The sequence below is a fragment of the Pteropus alecto genome, unplaced genomic scaffold, assembly GCF_000325575.1.
Source record: "Pteropus alecto unplaced genomic scaffold, ASM32557v1 scaffold7, whole genome shotgun sequence".
NCBI lineage: Eukaryota > Metazoa > Chordata > Mammalia > Chiroptera > Pteropodidae > Pteropus > Pteropus alecto.
In genome coordinates, this window is record NW_006494614.1 from 58,591,076 (window position 1) to 58,604,903 (window position 13,828).

The following is a 13,828-nucleotide window of genomic DNA, read 5'->3' on the forward strand; positions in this document are numbered from 1 at the left end:
GCTAATTAAACAGTCTTCTCTGCAAGACCCTGCTTCTGTGAGGTCAAGTGGGTCAAGCTGTCTGAGGGAGAGCAAGGAAATGACCCAGATCTGACTTTGACAGGAGGAGGAAAGTCACCCCCAGGAGAATTTCTGAGTAGGATTCAGTTTTCCATGCTAAGTGGCAAGTAGAGAAATGAGAGGGTAATGATATTTGGCCCGAGAGAGCTTTCGAGACTGTTTCCCATTGTACTTCTACCAGAAGGTCTGGAGTGCTGCCCTCCCAACCCTTTCTGGGCAGGGAAGGGTTAAGAAAGGAGAACAGAATACAGAAGCAGGTCCATGGGCCATGTCTAGTAGATAGACCGGACTAGAAGTTCATTCTTGGGAAGCATGGCAGCTCCAGGGTTCTCGCAAATTTCCCATGTTCACTTCCCAGGAGATTGTCTTCTAGCTTAATAAGGACTTTTGGAGAGGACCTACCTCTTGAGTTTGCTTAAGGGAGCAAGAGGAAGAGGATTTTAAACCACGTATGGCAGAAGTGGTAGGAGAGGGAGGGGAGTGACAGTAAACATGGAGGTGACAAAGAGCGGCGTTCGCTCAGCTACCCTTTCCCGTGCACGGTGTGTTTTCAGAACACTCCTCAAACGAGAGAGGTTTGTAAAGAGGAAATATTTTCCCTTTTGGATTTTGTAAAATATTATGACTAAGGTGATTTTTATGCCTAGAGGTAAAGTCTTACCCATTACCAACAAGAGCATAATTTTGTCATGATTGTTACTATTTGTATTGCAATCATTAGCTACGATTTATGGAACCCCTCCTATGTGCCTGGAACTGTACTTTGCACGTACTATCTCATTAAAACCCCACCAGCCTTGGGAAATAAGTGGTGTTATCCTCATTTTACAAATGAGGAAATCGAGAGCCAAAGAGGCAAAGCATCATGGCCAAGGTCGCATGGTTGATCACTGGCCAAGCTGGGACTGGAGCGTACTTTTGAACAGCGGTGCTCTTCATTAAACAGATCCTGGCCTTGTGTGCCAGGCACTAGGATCCAGTGGTGAGCCCAGTATGCTGAGACTGTTGACCCCTTGGAGCTTCCAAGCAGCAGAAGTGGGTCTGGAGAATGGCAGTTGGATTAAATCAAGTGAAGAGCGGCGACTAATAATTCTTTTCTTCAGGAGATATCACATACCTTATTTTTAATCTTGTTTTAAATGATATTTTCTGTTAATCTTGAAATGCAAACAGAGATAGTTGGTGTTTAATCAAAACTCAGTGTATTTTAATAAAGAATATTTTTAATCAGAAGAAAACATATTGCCATATGGCACTGTATCATACTCACAACTGTGGCAGAGGAACCTGGTCATGAGGGTCGTGCTGCCTTAGGCACCACTGCCACTTGGTGGCACCCATTTGAATTGCAGGCTTGGTAGCCAAAGACATGGCTGCCACAGGAGAGAGGCTGATTCCACTAGAAGGCACATTTCTTGGGCTAGCCACCTAAACCTTCCAGGCACGGTTGACTAAGTTCCAACAGGTGCCTGTTCATTTTTAACGTGATTACAGTTGAATCGGCATCAGCTTCCTTTTTATCTGTATGTTCCTAATGTCTATTGTGCTCCTGACTTTTAAATTGTTATAATCAAATTTATGCTTGCAAATATTGATGATAAAGTTAAATTAAATGTAGATGACTGCATGAGCAAACTCGAGAACCAATTTATGCACATAATAGTTCTCTCTTTAGTTGGACATCTTCAAATATCTTAAAGAAAACAAAATATAATTTGGTTCCTAATTACCTTTCACCCTACCTCTACCCAAACCATGCTAGTGACATAGTTTCTGGAATTTTCTAGGCTCTCTCTCACCTACCTGCTGCCTCTGTCCTGTTCCCTCTACCTGGAAATACCCTCTCCCATCTTTACCTTCTGAATTCATTCATCCAATGTTAAAGCAAGGCTAACAATCTGTAGGGAATTATCTTAAAGCAAATTCAGAAATGACAGTGTTACATAGCAGTGTCTCTAGAGAAATGGAAGATGAGCTCTGAATCCCATCTTCATCTTTTTAATAGCTGCGGCCATGGCCAGCATGCTTAATCTCCATGTGTCTCAGTGGTTCAATCCATTAAATATGAATAATAATATCCTCTGCCCCCAACACTGTTGTGAGGTTTTTCAAAAATGTGTGTAAAATGCTTCCTCAGCACTGTGCCTAGTACCTGGCAGAAACAATGGGGCAGGTGGTGCTGTTAATGACCAGATATATGTAAATACCTGGAAATGTAATCAATGCTTGCCCAGTATAGGATTATTGAATACATGTTTTTCCCATCGCCTGTTTGGTCTTGGTTACAGAAAAATAGTATATCTGTTTCTTGGGATTTAAAAATATAAATGTCGACCTTGAACTTCCTGGAGTTATTTCCTTCCTCCATCCATCACTATATGTCACCCCAATGCTGGTAAGCTGCCTCAGCTATAACCTGCAAAGATTTGCATATCAGGATGAAAGGCATTAAGTAATGGTGCTATTTTTGGTGATGCTGCTTTAATCAAGTTCATCAGGCACCTTTGTGTTAGCACCTGTGATTATTGGGTTGGTCACCGACGTATGTTTGTAATGCGCTTTCTCTGTGTGCCCGAGTCTTAAATGTCACTCTGTTTCTCTGACCAGGTAGTTGACAGTGACAGACCAGAAGGGTCCAAGTTCCGGCTCACTGGAAAGGGAGTGGATCAAGAGCCTAAAGGAATTTTCAGAATCAATGAGAACACGGGTAGCGTCTCTGTGACACGGAACTTGGACAGAGAAATGTTTGCTACTTATCAAGTGAGTACCCCTCGAGTGCCCACCCTGCATGCAGAGCCGTGGCGTGCAAAGATTGTGTTCTTCCCACTGAGCTCATTATTTCTGTGCTTCATCAAACCCGGGGTTGTACAGCTTCAAGTGTGTCTCTGTGGGAGCTGAGTGGCACTGAACCCCGGCGGGACAACAGCGGGGGCTCCTGTCTCATCAGTGGAGCCCCCCAGGCCTGTGTGAGACTTTGGGTACTGGAGACTAAGCGGGGTCCCGGGGGAACTCAGAGGAGGTCAAGACCCTTAGAACAGCTTTGGCTTTCCAGAAACCAACTTGATAATCAAGAGCAGTAAAAGATGTAAACCCTTGGACCTGATCATTTTACTTTTAGAAATCTCTCCTAAGGAAATAGGGGAAATTTAGTTAGATTTTTGTGCAATAATGTTGTAGCAGGACATGATCCTTCATGTGCAATCAATTGCTAAATATTCAGTAATAGGGTAAATTATGACATAATTTTGCATTTAAAATATTTCTGAAGAAGGTCTAGCAATATGGGAGAGAGTCCAGACAGCAAATGGAAACAAACACACAAACACGTATGGCATCCTCATTGCAGATCAAGCATTTTCACATATCATAATGGGTGCACGTTTGCAAAGAAACATAATGGAACAAAAATCAGAGTGTTAATGGCTGGGTTCGGGTGTTACTGATTTTTTATTTTTGTTTTTATTTTTTCCCTTCAATGTACTTAAATTACTTTTATATGGAAAATAAAAGGCTATCTGTGAAAAGATAGTTTCAGAAGTTGATACCCATTCAGGATACAGAGACCAAAGCAGTTGCACCCAGTTATTGGAGGGAGCAATAAATCTCACATAGGCTGGAGGTCTGTCCTACCACACCCCCAAAACAGTTTCGTGCTCACAGCCTGTTAGGCACCCATGCCTCTGAGGGTAGTGAGCTCATGCTTTCAGCAATGAAATGGAATCCTTAGCAGTTTTCAGGGAAGCCTTTCATGGGACCCAGTACACCAAGAAGATGGAAGCATGCACTGTGGGAACAAGGCCCAGACAACATGTTTGCTTTCCGTCGCCACTGCCCATCATGTGTGCGTTTCCCTGGATTGGGGTCAGGAGGTGGTGGCCAGTCACCAGCACTGGATTTAGCATCTCTGGTTTTCTTGGTCACAACACCACATAAGGGCATCCCAGTTCCCCTTCAGTAACACTACTGCCTCCGTCCCCAAAACTCATGTTCCTTCTTCTCTCTAGACATGAATGGAGGGACACTGCATTGAAAAGTCAAAGTATCTGGCTGGGAAACAGGTACTCTGGGTCTAGCCTTCTCTGTCACCGTGAGTTTTTGACCTTGGGAACAGAACACCGTGTAGGCACAGGACCTCAGGATCTCAGTCATAAAATGCAAATAACATTTGCCTCTCTACCCAATTGGACTGCTGTGAGTTTCCAGTGAAGAAAAGTTAGTTTGAGGACGTGGGAGGTGTTAAAGTGCTGGACAGATACAGGGCAGTGATGTGATGAGAGTCTGTGGATCCCGGTCCACAGACTCCTGACGTGAATTCCTGACATGAATCAAACATCAAAAACGTTTGCTCCCCTCTTTTAAGTATCAGAGATTCCTGGATGAAGCCAAATTCAAGAATTTCCTGGGGGATGAAAGAGGTACAAGATAATAAAAGAGAGATCTTCTTGAGAGTGTTCTGTAGCCTGGAAATGGGATGAGCATGAATCGGAAAAAGTGGAAAAGGCAGGTTTCCAGGAATGAGAACTGGCAAATGAGAGGCTAAAAGATGCCTTTTTGGGGTGATCCCTTAGGAGCTATTTGAAGAGTTGAGCAAGAGGTTGGCTGCATCCTTGGCTAATTCTATCTGATGTTCGTGGGATCCAAAAGGGGAGTGTTCTGTAGCCTGGAAATGGGATGAGCATGAATCGAAAAAAATGGAAAAGGCAGGTTTCCAGGAATGAGAACTGGCAAATGAGAGACTAAAAGATGCCTTTTTGGGGTGATCCCTTAGGAGCTATTTGAAGAGTTGAGCAAGAGGTTGGCTGCATCCTTGGCTAATTCTATCTGATGTTCGTGGGATCCAAAAGTAGTTTAAAAATTAAAGTCGCCCTTTTGGGAGTCCTTATACATTACGGGAGAGACTTCTGGGCCCCATAAACCACGGCCTGCATCAGTGTGAACATTCTCCTTAGATGGCAATGATCTTCATCTCCAGGACAGTGAGAAATTTCCCTGAGGGGAAGACACCTTGGGGTGGTCACAGGGGCCAGGAAAAGAACTCCAAGGCCAACATTGAAGGATCAATAGAGAGTGATGAAAAGATAGTGTTTGGTCCACCAATTGGCTTAGATGTTGCCAAAGAAGGCTTAAATTCTTTAAGGAAAATTTCTGAATAATGAAATGTCCCTTTTCTCTGGCCCCCACAAAGCTGAATGTGTGGCTGTCGCATATGACTGTACAGAGATTTGCTGCACAAGGGGGATGGCTGAGGAATGAGAAAGGCCTGAGCCAGCCCACGCTCTGTAAACGGAGAGCCACACTGCAGTACGGGCGCGTCTGTTGGAAGGGGGCTGCCTCTTTCCAGTGTCCACGAAGGCGTTGGGCTAGGATTAAGTGAGAACTACGTTAATTTTTTTTTTTTAATTTAGGTGATTTTATTCTTATCTAAGTGATATTTAGATGATAATAGTGATTAAGAACAAGAGTTCTGGGCTTAGAAAATTGCCGTTCAAGTCTCAGTGCTGCTGCTTACCAAGCTGTGTGATCTTGGGCAACCCACTTACTCTCTCTGATCTTGTGTTCTCATTTATAAAGTGGGGATAGTACTAGCACCGCTAAGGATTGTGAAAGATGAAATTATTAGTTTTTGCTAACTCGGAATTGTAAATCAACTGGTAAAATACATCGGAAGCTTGGAGCCTCTCATATTTTTTCTTAAAGTGAAGCCATATAGTATTATAGCAGTTAAAAACATAGTTTCGCACGCAGCCACACTGGCTGCGTTCGAATCATGGCTGTTATATACTAGCTCTGGGAACTCGGGCAGGGTGTCCGCCTCAACTGTCTCATCTGTAACGTGGCAATAATAATAATACTGACCTCATAGGATTTTCATGGCTCGAATGAGTTAACACATGCCAAGCATTGAGAACAGTGCCAGAAACGTAGTAAGCACTGTATAATCTTACTACATGAGTAAGAAGTTAACGATGTGAATGAAAGGCAAAGGAAGGTAAATAAAAACTCCGAGGGCTCTGAGTTGTAGTCTAGCCTGCCCACGAACTTTCCTGGAGTAATCTTGACTTTATGGTATAGTTTCATAATGTACTTCACAATATATTGATTGATTGACCAATCCATTCTGTCTGCATATATTTGATTGAGTACCTACAGGGTGAGGAGCACCCTCCAACGTGGCAGGGAAATATTGTGGGGAACACGACACACCAGGTTGCCTGCCTTCCTGTAGCTTTCATTTTAGTGCTGAGGCTTTGTTTCAAAATAAACTGATTTAAGTTCCTCGCCAGTGCGTATGGGTGATATGCGTGGAAGCTGTGCCTTGTTCACGGTGTGGCTTGCTTTGCCTGTGGCACAGAGCCACACGTGCCCAGTGGAGACTGCTGGTGCTTACTGGGAATACTGTGGCCTGGTTCTGAGCCACGCTTCACTAGCCTCATGAGGGCCCAGTTTCAAATGACATATTCCCCCACCTCTCACTCTTCTACTCAGCCTTTGTCCTGTTTTCCTCATGTCCTTGCTGAGGAAGGTCCCCTATTGCTTGCTTCGTGTTTGGTTCTCCTCCTTCTAGATTTGCTAAGTATTGAGTTACTCTGTTGTTAACATACTTTGGGCACAAGAGTGTTGCAATTCCAATCCATTTAAGTGCCTATTTAGAAGCAATTTAGCATCTTAGTAGTACAGTTAGATCCATGGTGTTCATGGTGCTCATTGTTGTTGGTAGCAAACCTGCTTCAAATAGCTGAACTTTAGGTTTGCAATTCCCACGTTTTAGTCTTCCTTCTTGGAAGTTTAAAAAGTGGAGAGCATGTGAATAGGCTGCCATTATAATTGTGCCAATGTTGTTGTTGTTGTTTATTTTAAAGTTAAATGCTACCGACATGGAAGTCCATGCTATTGTGTTAACATTTCCCAAATCCAACAAGAAAGCATTCTGAACTAACCCTCGGGGAATTGTACAATAAGAAATAATCTGGGATAAATCTGTCCTTGGGTCCCTGAATGCGTATCATCATTAAAGTTTATTGAACACTTCATGGCTGATATTTTGCTAACCGCTTCATGTACATTTTCTTATTTAATCCATTTCACACAAGAGACTTAAGAAGTAGGTGGTAACACCATTTTGTAGATAAGCAAATAACTGTTAAATAACTTTTTCAAGGTCTCCCAGCTGGTGTGTATTGAATCTGGGATCCATATCCGTTTATCTCTATCTCCAAAGCCCTGAGTTTTCTATCACTACGAAATGTTTCTTCCTATTTTATCCCCAACTAGACTCTAACATCTAATCTTTAAATTCCTAGGCCTCTTTCTCAGGCCCTCCGCTTACTGGGGCTGGGAAGGGGGTTTGACTGGCTGTATGATCGATTTCTTTTTAAAAAACATCCTTTCCATGACCCACTGCCACCTGCTTACTCTCCCTACCCCAGTTCCCAAAAGGGCTTTTCAAGCTTCTGACCTGAAGTGGCACCTGGCAAAATAATTTAGCTCTCACAGTATTGGAAGCTGACATATTAATGCAAAGCCTCCTGAAATATTACTCATTATTATGCATTTTGCCAGCATTTGAGTGATTTGTGAACTCTTCATTGGAATAAAGTACTGTAAATGATTCATGAATGACCAAGTTTATGAAATTCTATAAAAATATTAGCAGGTGGTAATGATTCCCTCACACTGTGAATATAATCTGCTGGCTGCAGATTTGTCAATATGGGAGGACAGGAGTGGAAAGGGAGACGGAGTCTGCTAGGCAGATGGGGGGTGGCAGTGGAGAGTCTGGGCCGGGCTCAGCAGTGGGAGAAAGTAAAACAGGAAGCAGGGCCATGGTAGTGGGCAGGAGACCTTCACTCTGGTCTATTTTCTGAGGCGGATGATGCATAGAGTCTTGGGAATGTCAGATTGGGTGGGAGAAGAAAGGAGCACTTGAAAGGAGAGAGAGAAGTAACACTTATTGAGCACCTATGAAATACCCAAGAACTCTCTAGAGTTCTACATACACAAATCTGTGAAACTGCTTTATTATCTTGTCTTTACCTATGTGTTACCTGAGGGCCAAAATGGTTCCCAAGATGTATTGTTGTTATTAATTTTGGTGTTAACATTTACTGAACATTTACAATGTGCCAAGGCTCCATGCTAAATACATAAATGATGATCTCATTTAATCTTCATAAAATGAGCTTAATACTGTTATCATTCTCAGTTATAGAACTGGTAACTGAACACACCTGTGTTCTTGGCCACAGAACACGAATAGGGTTACATTGTCTCCTTATGAATATTTTTCACTTATTCTGGGATATAATTTGCTCTTCTTCAAGACAATTTCTTAGATAAGTTTGGACTTTGTAGTTAAGTGTTACCGTGAAATTAGAATACCCCTGGCAGACATAGGGTATCATTGCTCTTGTGTTTCCTTTCACTTATGTGGCTCTGCCCAATTCTAAGACATGTGTACCTCTAAGACAATTTGGCAAAAGATACATCAAGTTGAAAAATGCTACTGTCATGCAGAAATATGTGTCTCATAACGTTAGTTATTGTAAAACAATTGGGAGATACAGATTTCCCCAGATTAGAGAGAGATCTAGGTGATTAACCGGTTTATATAATAATGTCCATGTTATACATGGACAACACATGCCTTACCTTGATAGAATTGTGCTGCCCTTCGTAATGTTTGTACTTCAAATGCTTCCCGAGCCCTCGATTGCAGGGACAAGCTACATCCTTCTTTATCCTCTAGCCTGGACTCGCCCATGGCCAGCTTTCTTAGGATTATCGATGGTAGTCAACAAAATTCTCTTCAACTAATGTACAAAAAAAGGAATTTATTGAAGATTATAGGTAGCTTATAGAATTACTAGAAGGACCCAATAATCTGGCTCACATGTGACACAACCAGAAACGGCGGTGCTACAGGAAATACCTAGAATATATGATACTATTCTAATACAGGGTTCTCAACCTCAGCATTATTGACATTTGGGGCAGGATAATTCTTTGTTATGGGGGCCAGCCATTATGTTTTAGGGTGTTTAGAAGCATGCCTGGCCTCTAAATACTAGATGCCATTAGTACGCTGATCCCAGCCTTGACAATCAAAAATACCTCCAGATATTGCCAATTGTTCCATGGGGGCTAAGTTGCCCCCAGCTAAGAATCACTGTTCCTGCCACTCTGCTTCTACGATGCTCAGAGCTGGGTGGTAGCAACTCTGCCTTGGCTGCTCAGAAGAGCTGAGCAACTCTAATGCTATGCTTCCCAGAACCTCTGATCCCTAAAGCAGAGCCACTGTCTTATGTCTCTCATTTTCAGACCCCAAGTCTCATGATGAAATGTCTGCAGAAAGGAACCTATTGTATGAAAAACTCTAGCTGAGTGGGTGTTGTCATCAACTGCATCAGCCATGTCATCAGTACAATTTGAATCTGAGAGATAGTGATAGGCATGGTTATCTAAGGGCAAGTAACCAGTCCATGCTCAGGAGAGTTTCACACCTATAATCTTAACTTCTCATAACATGATCCTATCAATCAGTAACACACATGTTCTAGGAAAGAGCCCCAAGAGGGAGGAGATGGAGAACTGGAGTTAAAGCTCAGGCATTGGAATCAGACCTACTGACGTTAGAATCTTGCCTCTGCTATCCGAGGAACCACATGAGACTGCCATTTTTATAGGCCAAAGAAAGGGTGAATATCGGCCGTTTCATTGTTTGCCCTAATACTCTGTCACTTTGGTAAGTTATTTCCCGGACTCTGTTTTCTCATCTTTAGAATGAAGGTGAGATTGCAGATCATCTAGTGGTGTTGTAGTTAGTAAGCGAGTTGTATAAGGGTAGCACTTAGTATAGTCACTTACTAAGTGTTCTGGGATAGGGAGTCATAACCTCACGTATAGTTTTGTAGTTGAAAGCTCCCTGCAGGTGAAATCGAGATGAAAGCAGTTGCTAAGCATCCAGCTAGCAGTTATACAGTTAGATATTAGTATCATCATGTGTCATTTTGTAGAAGGAAATCATCTGAATGTGCCCCCCACCCACCCTAGACCAGCATCATCATCTGGGAACTTGACAGACATGCAAATTCTCAGGCCCCATCTGAGACTCACTGGATAAAAAAACTTTGGCCTTACAGTTTGGGTGTCAATAAGCCTCCCAGGTGGTTCCAGTGCTCACTGATATTTGAAAACCCTGGGTCTAAAATAAGTATTAACACCAGTGCAACTGGCTTGATTCATTAATTTACCTCGGTGTAAGTGGCCTTTGAACCAATTCCATTACAGTCCTCAGGGGTAATACATTTGTGCCATAAAGGTCTGTATTTCTCCCTTTGAAAGCCCTCTAAATCCAATCCACACTCTTCAAAACTGCCTTTGTTTGTGTTTTGTTAACAGCTCCTGAAAGCCAGGCAAATTTGTCCCCGGCTTCTTTGCTCCATCCAGTCTAGACTTTAGATGACCATGAAATGCATTGTTACTGTTTGCTTATTTCTCAGAAATCAAACTTTTAGGTTGGAGATGAAAATGTCTTCAGAAGATTTGAGCTGGTACAGGCAAAGATAATTCCTGAGAGAAGGGAACTGGCTCTGGGGTCAGCAGAACCAGCTTTTCTGCCTTATTAGACCTATAACCTTGAGTAAGTTATTTGTGGTTCTCAAACTTTGCTGCACTTTAAAATCATCTGGGGATATTTGAAAACCCCTGATGCCCAAACTGCTCTCCAAACCAATTAAATCAGAATATCTCAGAGTGGGACCAAGCATCAGCATGTTTATAAAACTCTCTAGGTGTTTCCACTGTGAAGCTAAGTTTAAGAACCACTGAGTTAGTTAATATAACCCATCTATACTCCAGTTTATTCATAACTAGGAATGGGGACAATTACACCAAGCAGGTTCTGTTGTGAATATCAAATGAGATAATGCACACAGGAGTTTCTAACACTTAATAGTAGAAAAATCAAAGATCTTATTTCTCCTCAATCAACTGCTTGACTCGGAGCAAATATCTAAAGCTACCTACTTTCCAATGTCTCTTCTGACACAGCATTTAAAAAATTGAAATGCGGAGAATTAGAATTTGATAAACAAATGACCGTGTTGTCTTCTGACTCACTTTAGAAACAAATAATTCCGGATTTGGTCGCAGCCTCTCTCTACCCCGGTACCTCTGAGCATCTCCATCTGACTCTTTCTAGTTCGGCTCTTCACGTTTCCAAGCACTTCATTTTGCAACCTGGCCTTATCTGCCGGGCACAGCTGGTGAAACTGAGGCATGAAGAAGTTAAACGGCATTGCCGTGGCTGGATTAGACCGCCGTGGTGCTCCTGACTGATTATTTATTTGGTCCACTAAGCAAAGCTGCTTCCTCACTCAGGTCTATGGAAACATATTTTTCAAAATTTCATTAGCTTAGAAGAGGTTAAACTTGAATCTTGGCAGGTGGGAGAATCCTGTGTCCTTCAACTTTCTCCTCCCCACACTGGGCCTTGTATCTGAGGCACTGGGCCCATAGGCTGGACCTACCACACATTCATGGAATAAATTAATGTGATGGTCCATATTTTTTCTTTTCTTTTTTCTTTTTTGCTTTAGTTATTTAGTTACTTACAACTTCATCATGTTTGCTTTTTCAAATGATTTGGTGACATTTTTTTCCCCAAGATGCTGAAGAATTACATCAGAATTATAAGAGCCTTTAGACCCATTTTATTTAAACTGCTAAATTTAAAAATAAGAACAAGTTAAACAATTGGCCCATGGCTCTGGCTCCCAGTCCTGAAAATACAGTGTTGATATTTCGTTATCCCTCGATAACGGGTTTCATGGCCAAACCCTTGGGGACCAGATCCTGCAAACATAGATAAAACATTCATTTCTAGCTGCCATCACTCACTCTTCATCTATTTGCATTTGTCAGTAAGCATAAAGATTGCTTTTTCATTTGGTAAAATGAGCAGGGGAGGGAAGAGTTTTTCGGGGACATGGACCAAGAGGAGAGAGGAGCAAAAGATAAAATAGGAGGCGGCTTTCCTCCTCTTGTAAGCTTGACACTCTTAAGTTAGAAGGAGGAAAATAATTATTTTTTTTGTGAGATACTGTGCAAAATTGAATATGAGGACCAAAAGCTAATTAAACCAGTCACAAAAGACCGAGTAAGAGTCTAGGTTCAAGCACTGCGGCTATGAGGCCAAGTGGCAAAGGGCGATGCAATTGGAAAGCGAGCCGTCTCCCCACCCAGAGATTCCTGCCGCACTTTGGCATGAGAAGGATTGGTAATTAGGGGATGGATCACTGCAGCGAAGCTCTCTAAGTGGCCCAGACAAGGGAGGAAGAAGCTGACATTGATCAGGAGGCCCTTGTGAGGCCAGCTTTGGCCTTCCCAGGAAGTACCTGGGGAATAATGTCATAACGGGTGCTGAATTTTCCTCGAGCAGATCAGAACCTTGAGTGAGTCCCTAGGATGGGGTATAAAAACCCCTGGGTTACCCATCTCAGTTTTGGCCAGCCCACTGCTTAATGTTAATTGAAGCAGACTGCTTCACCACTCAAATTTAAAACTATGAGAATCTCTGGGCAAAATCTCAGGATGAAAAGAATAGTACAAGGGGGCACTGGGAGGGGGTGCGCGGGGTGTGAGGCAGGGGCATGTGGGAGCCGGGTGGGAAAGAAAGAGATAAGAAGAAAGCACGGAGGAGTGTGCTCTTTTGCCAGCTGAGCCTTCTCTTCCAGGCAAGGGAAGCAGAGAGGGAAATGGGGCAGCCCTTACGGAGAGGCAACTTGGGACCACCAAAAGGATGTGTATACATTAGGGCCAGCGTACACCCAGCAACCTCGACAGGCAGCATTCAGAGCAACCACAAGATTGGCTGATTCAGCAGCCACTGATGGGAAGCCTAACCCATGCCAGCTACCATTTCAAGGTGCTGAGGATAGAGCAGTGAAAACCACCCAATTTCTGCTTTGTGGAACTCTGTCAATAAATAGACATTAGTAAGTACGTAACATGTCAGGCAGTTATAAGTGCTGGGAATAAAAAAAAAGCAGATTATAGATACAGAGAGTGCTAGGAGGGGCTGCATGGTTTAGGCGGGCCTTACGGGGAGATGACTTTTGGGGGCAGGCCTAATGGGAAGTCTGAAAAAAAGAATGCTGTCTTTCCCTCTCAGGTATCCTTGACATCAGGATTTCTCTGTCAGGGTGATCGTGCCTTCCCAAGGACATCTGGCGATGTCTGGAGATATTTTTGGTTGTTAAAACTGGGGGGAGTGGCGCTACTGGCATCTATTGGGTCAAGGCCAGAGATTTTGCTTAACATCCTACAGTGCTCAGGACGGCCCCCATATGTCATGCTGGCCTTTTAGAGGGTCTGAAAATATGGCATGGCTTGTTCACTCAAATATTTGTCTGACTCGAATAGACAAAAGGTCTGTGTTTGTTTCCATAACAAGAGGTGCTGTCCCTGTTCTTGTAAACCTCATGATCTAGCTGGGGAAATACACCAAAGCAAGTGCTTAAGAATGAGAAGGAGTTAGCTGGGTGACGGGGACAAGGGCAGGGCAGTGTTCTGGGGAGAGAAAACAGAAGAAAGAGTTTAAGACACCTCCAGAGAACAGGAGGGTGAGGCTCATGCAGGAGATAGGAAATGAACTCCACCAACCAGACAAGTGAGACCCCTGTGCTAAGAAAAGAACATAGACGTATTACCCCTTGGTGACAGGCAGATATCAGAGCATTTGGGCTGAAGAGTAACATGATCAGGTTGG

The 13,828-nt window shown here is 43.0% G+C and overlaps 1 protein-coding gene across 2 annotated transcripts in view; it reads left to right on the forward strand.

Annotated features, from left to right (window-relative positions):
• Window positions 1-13,828, forward strand: part of CDH13 (cadherin 13) — a 962,058-nt gene that overhangs the window by 501,843 nt on the left and 446,387 nt on the right. For both annotated transcript variants that reach the window (XM_015600622.2, XM_025042649.1), the window contains exon 5: window positions 2,668-2,820. In XM_015600622.2, the coding sequence (XP_015456108.1) occupies window positions 2,668-2,820 (153 nt within the window). The remainder of the gene's footprint in view (window positions 1-2,667; window positions 2,821-13,828) is intronic.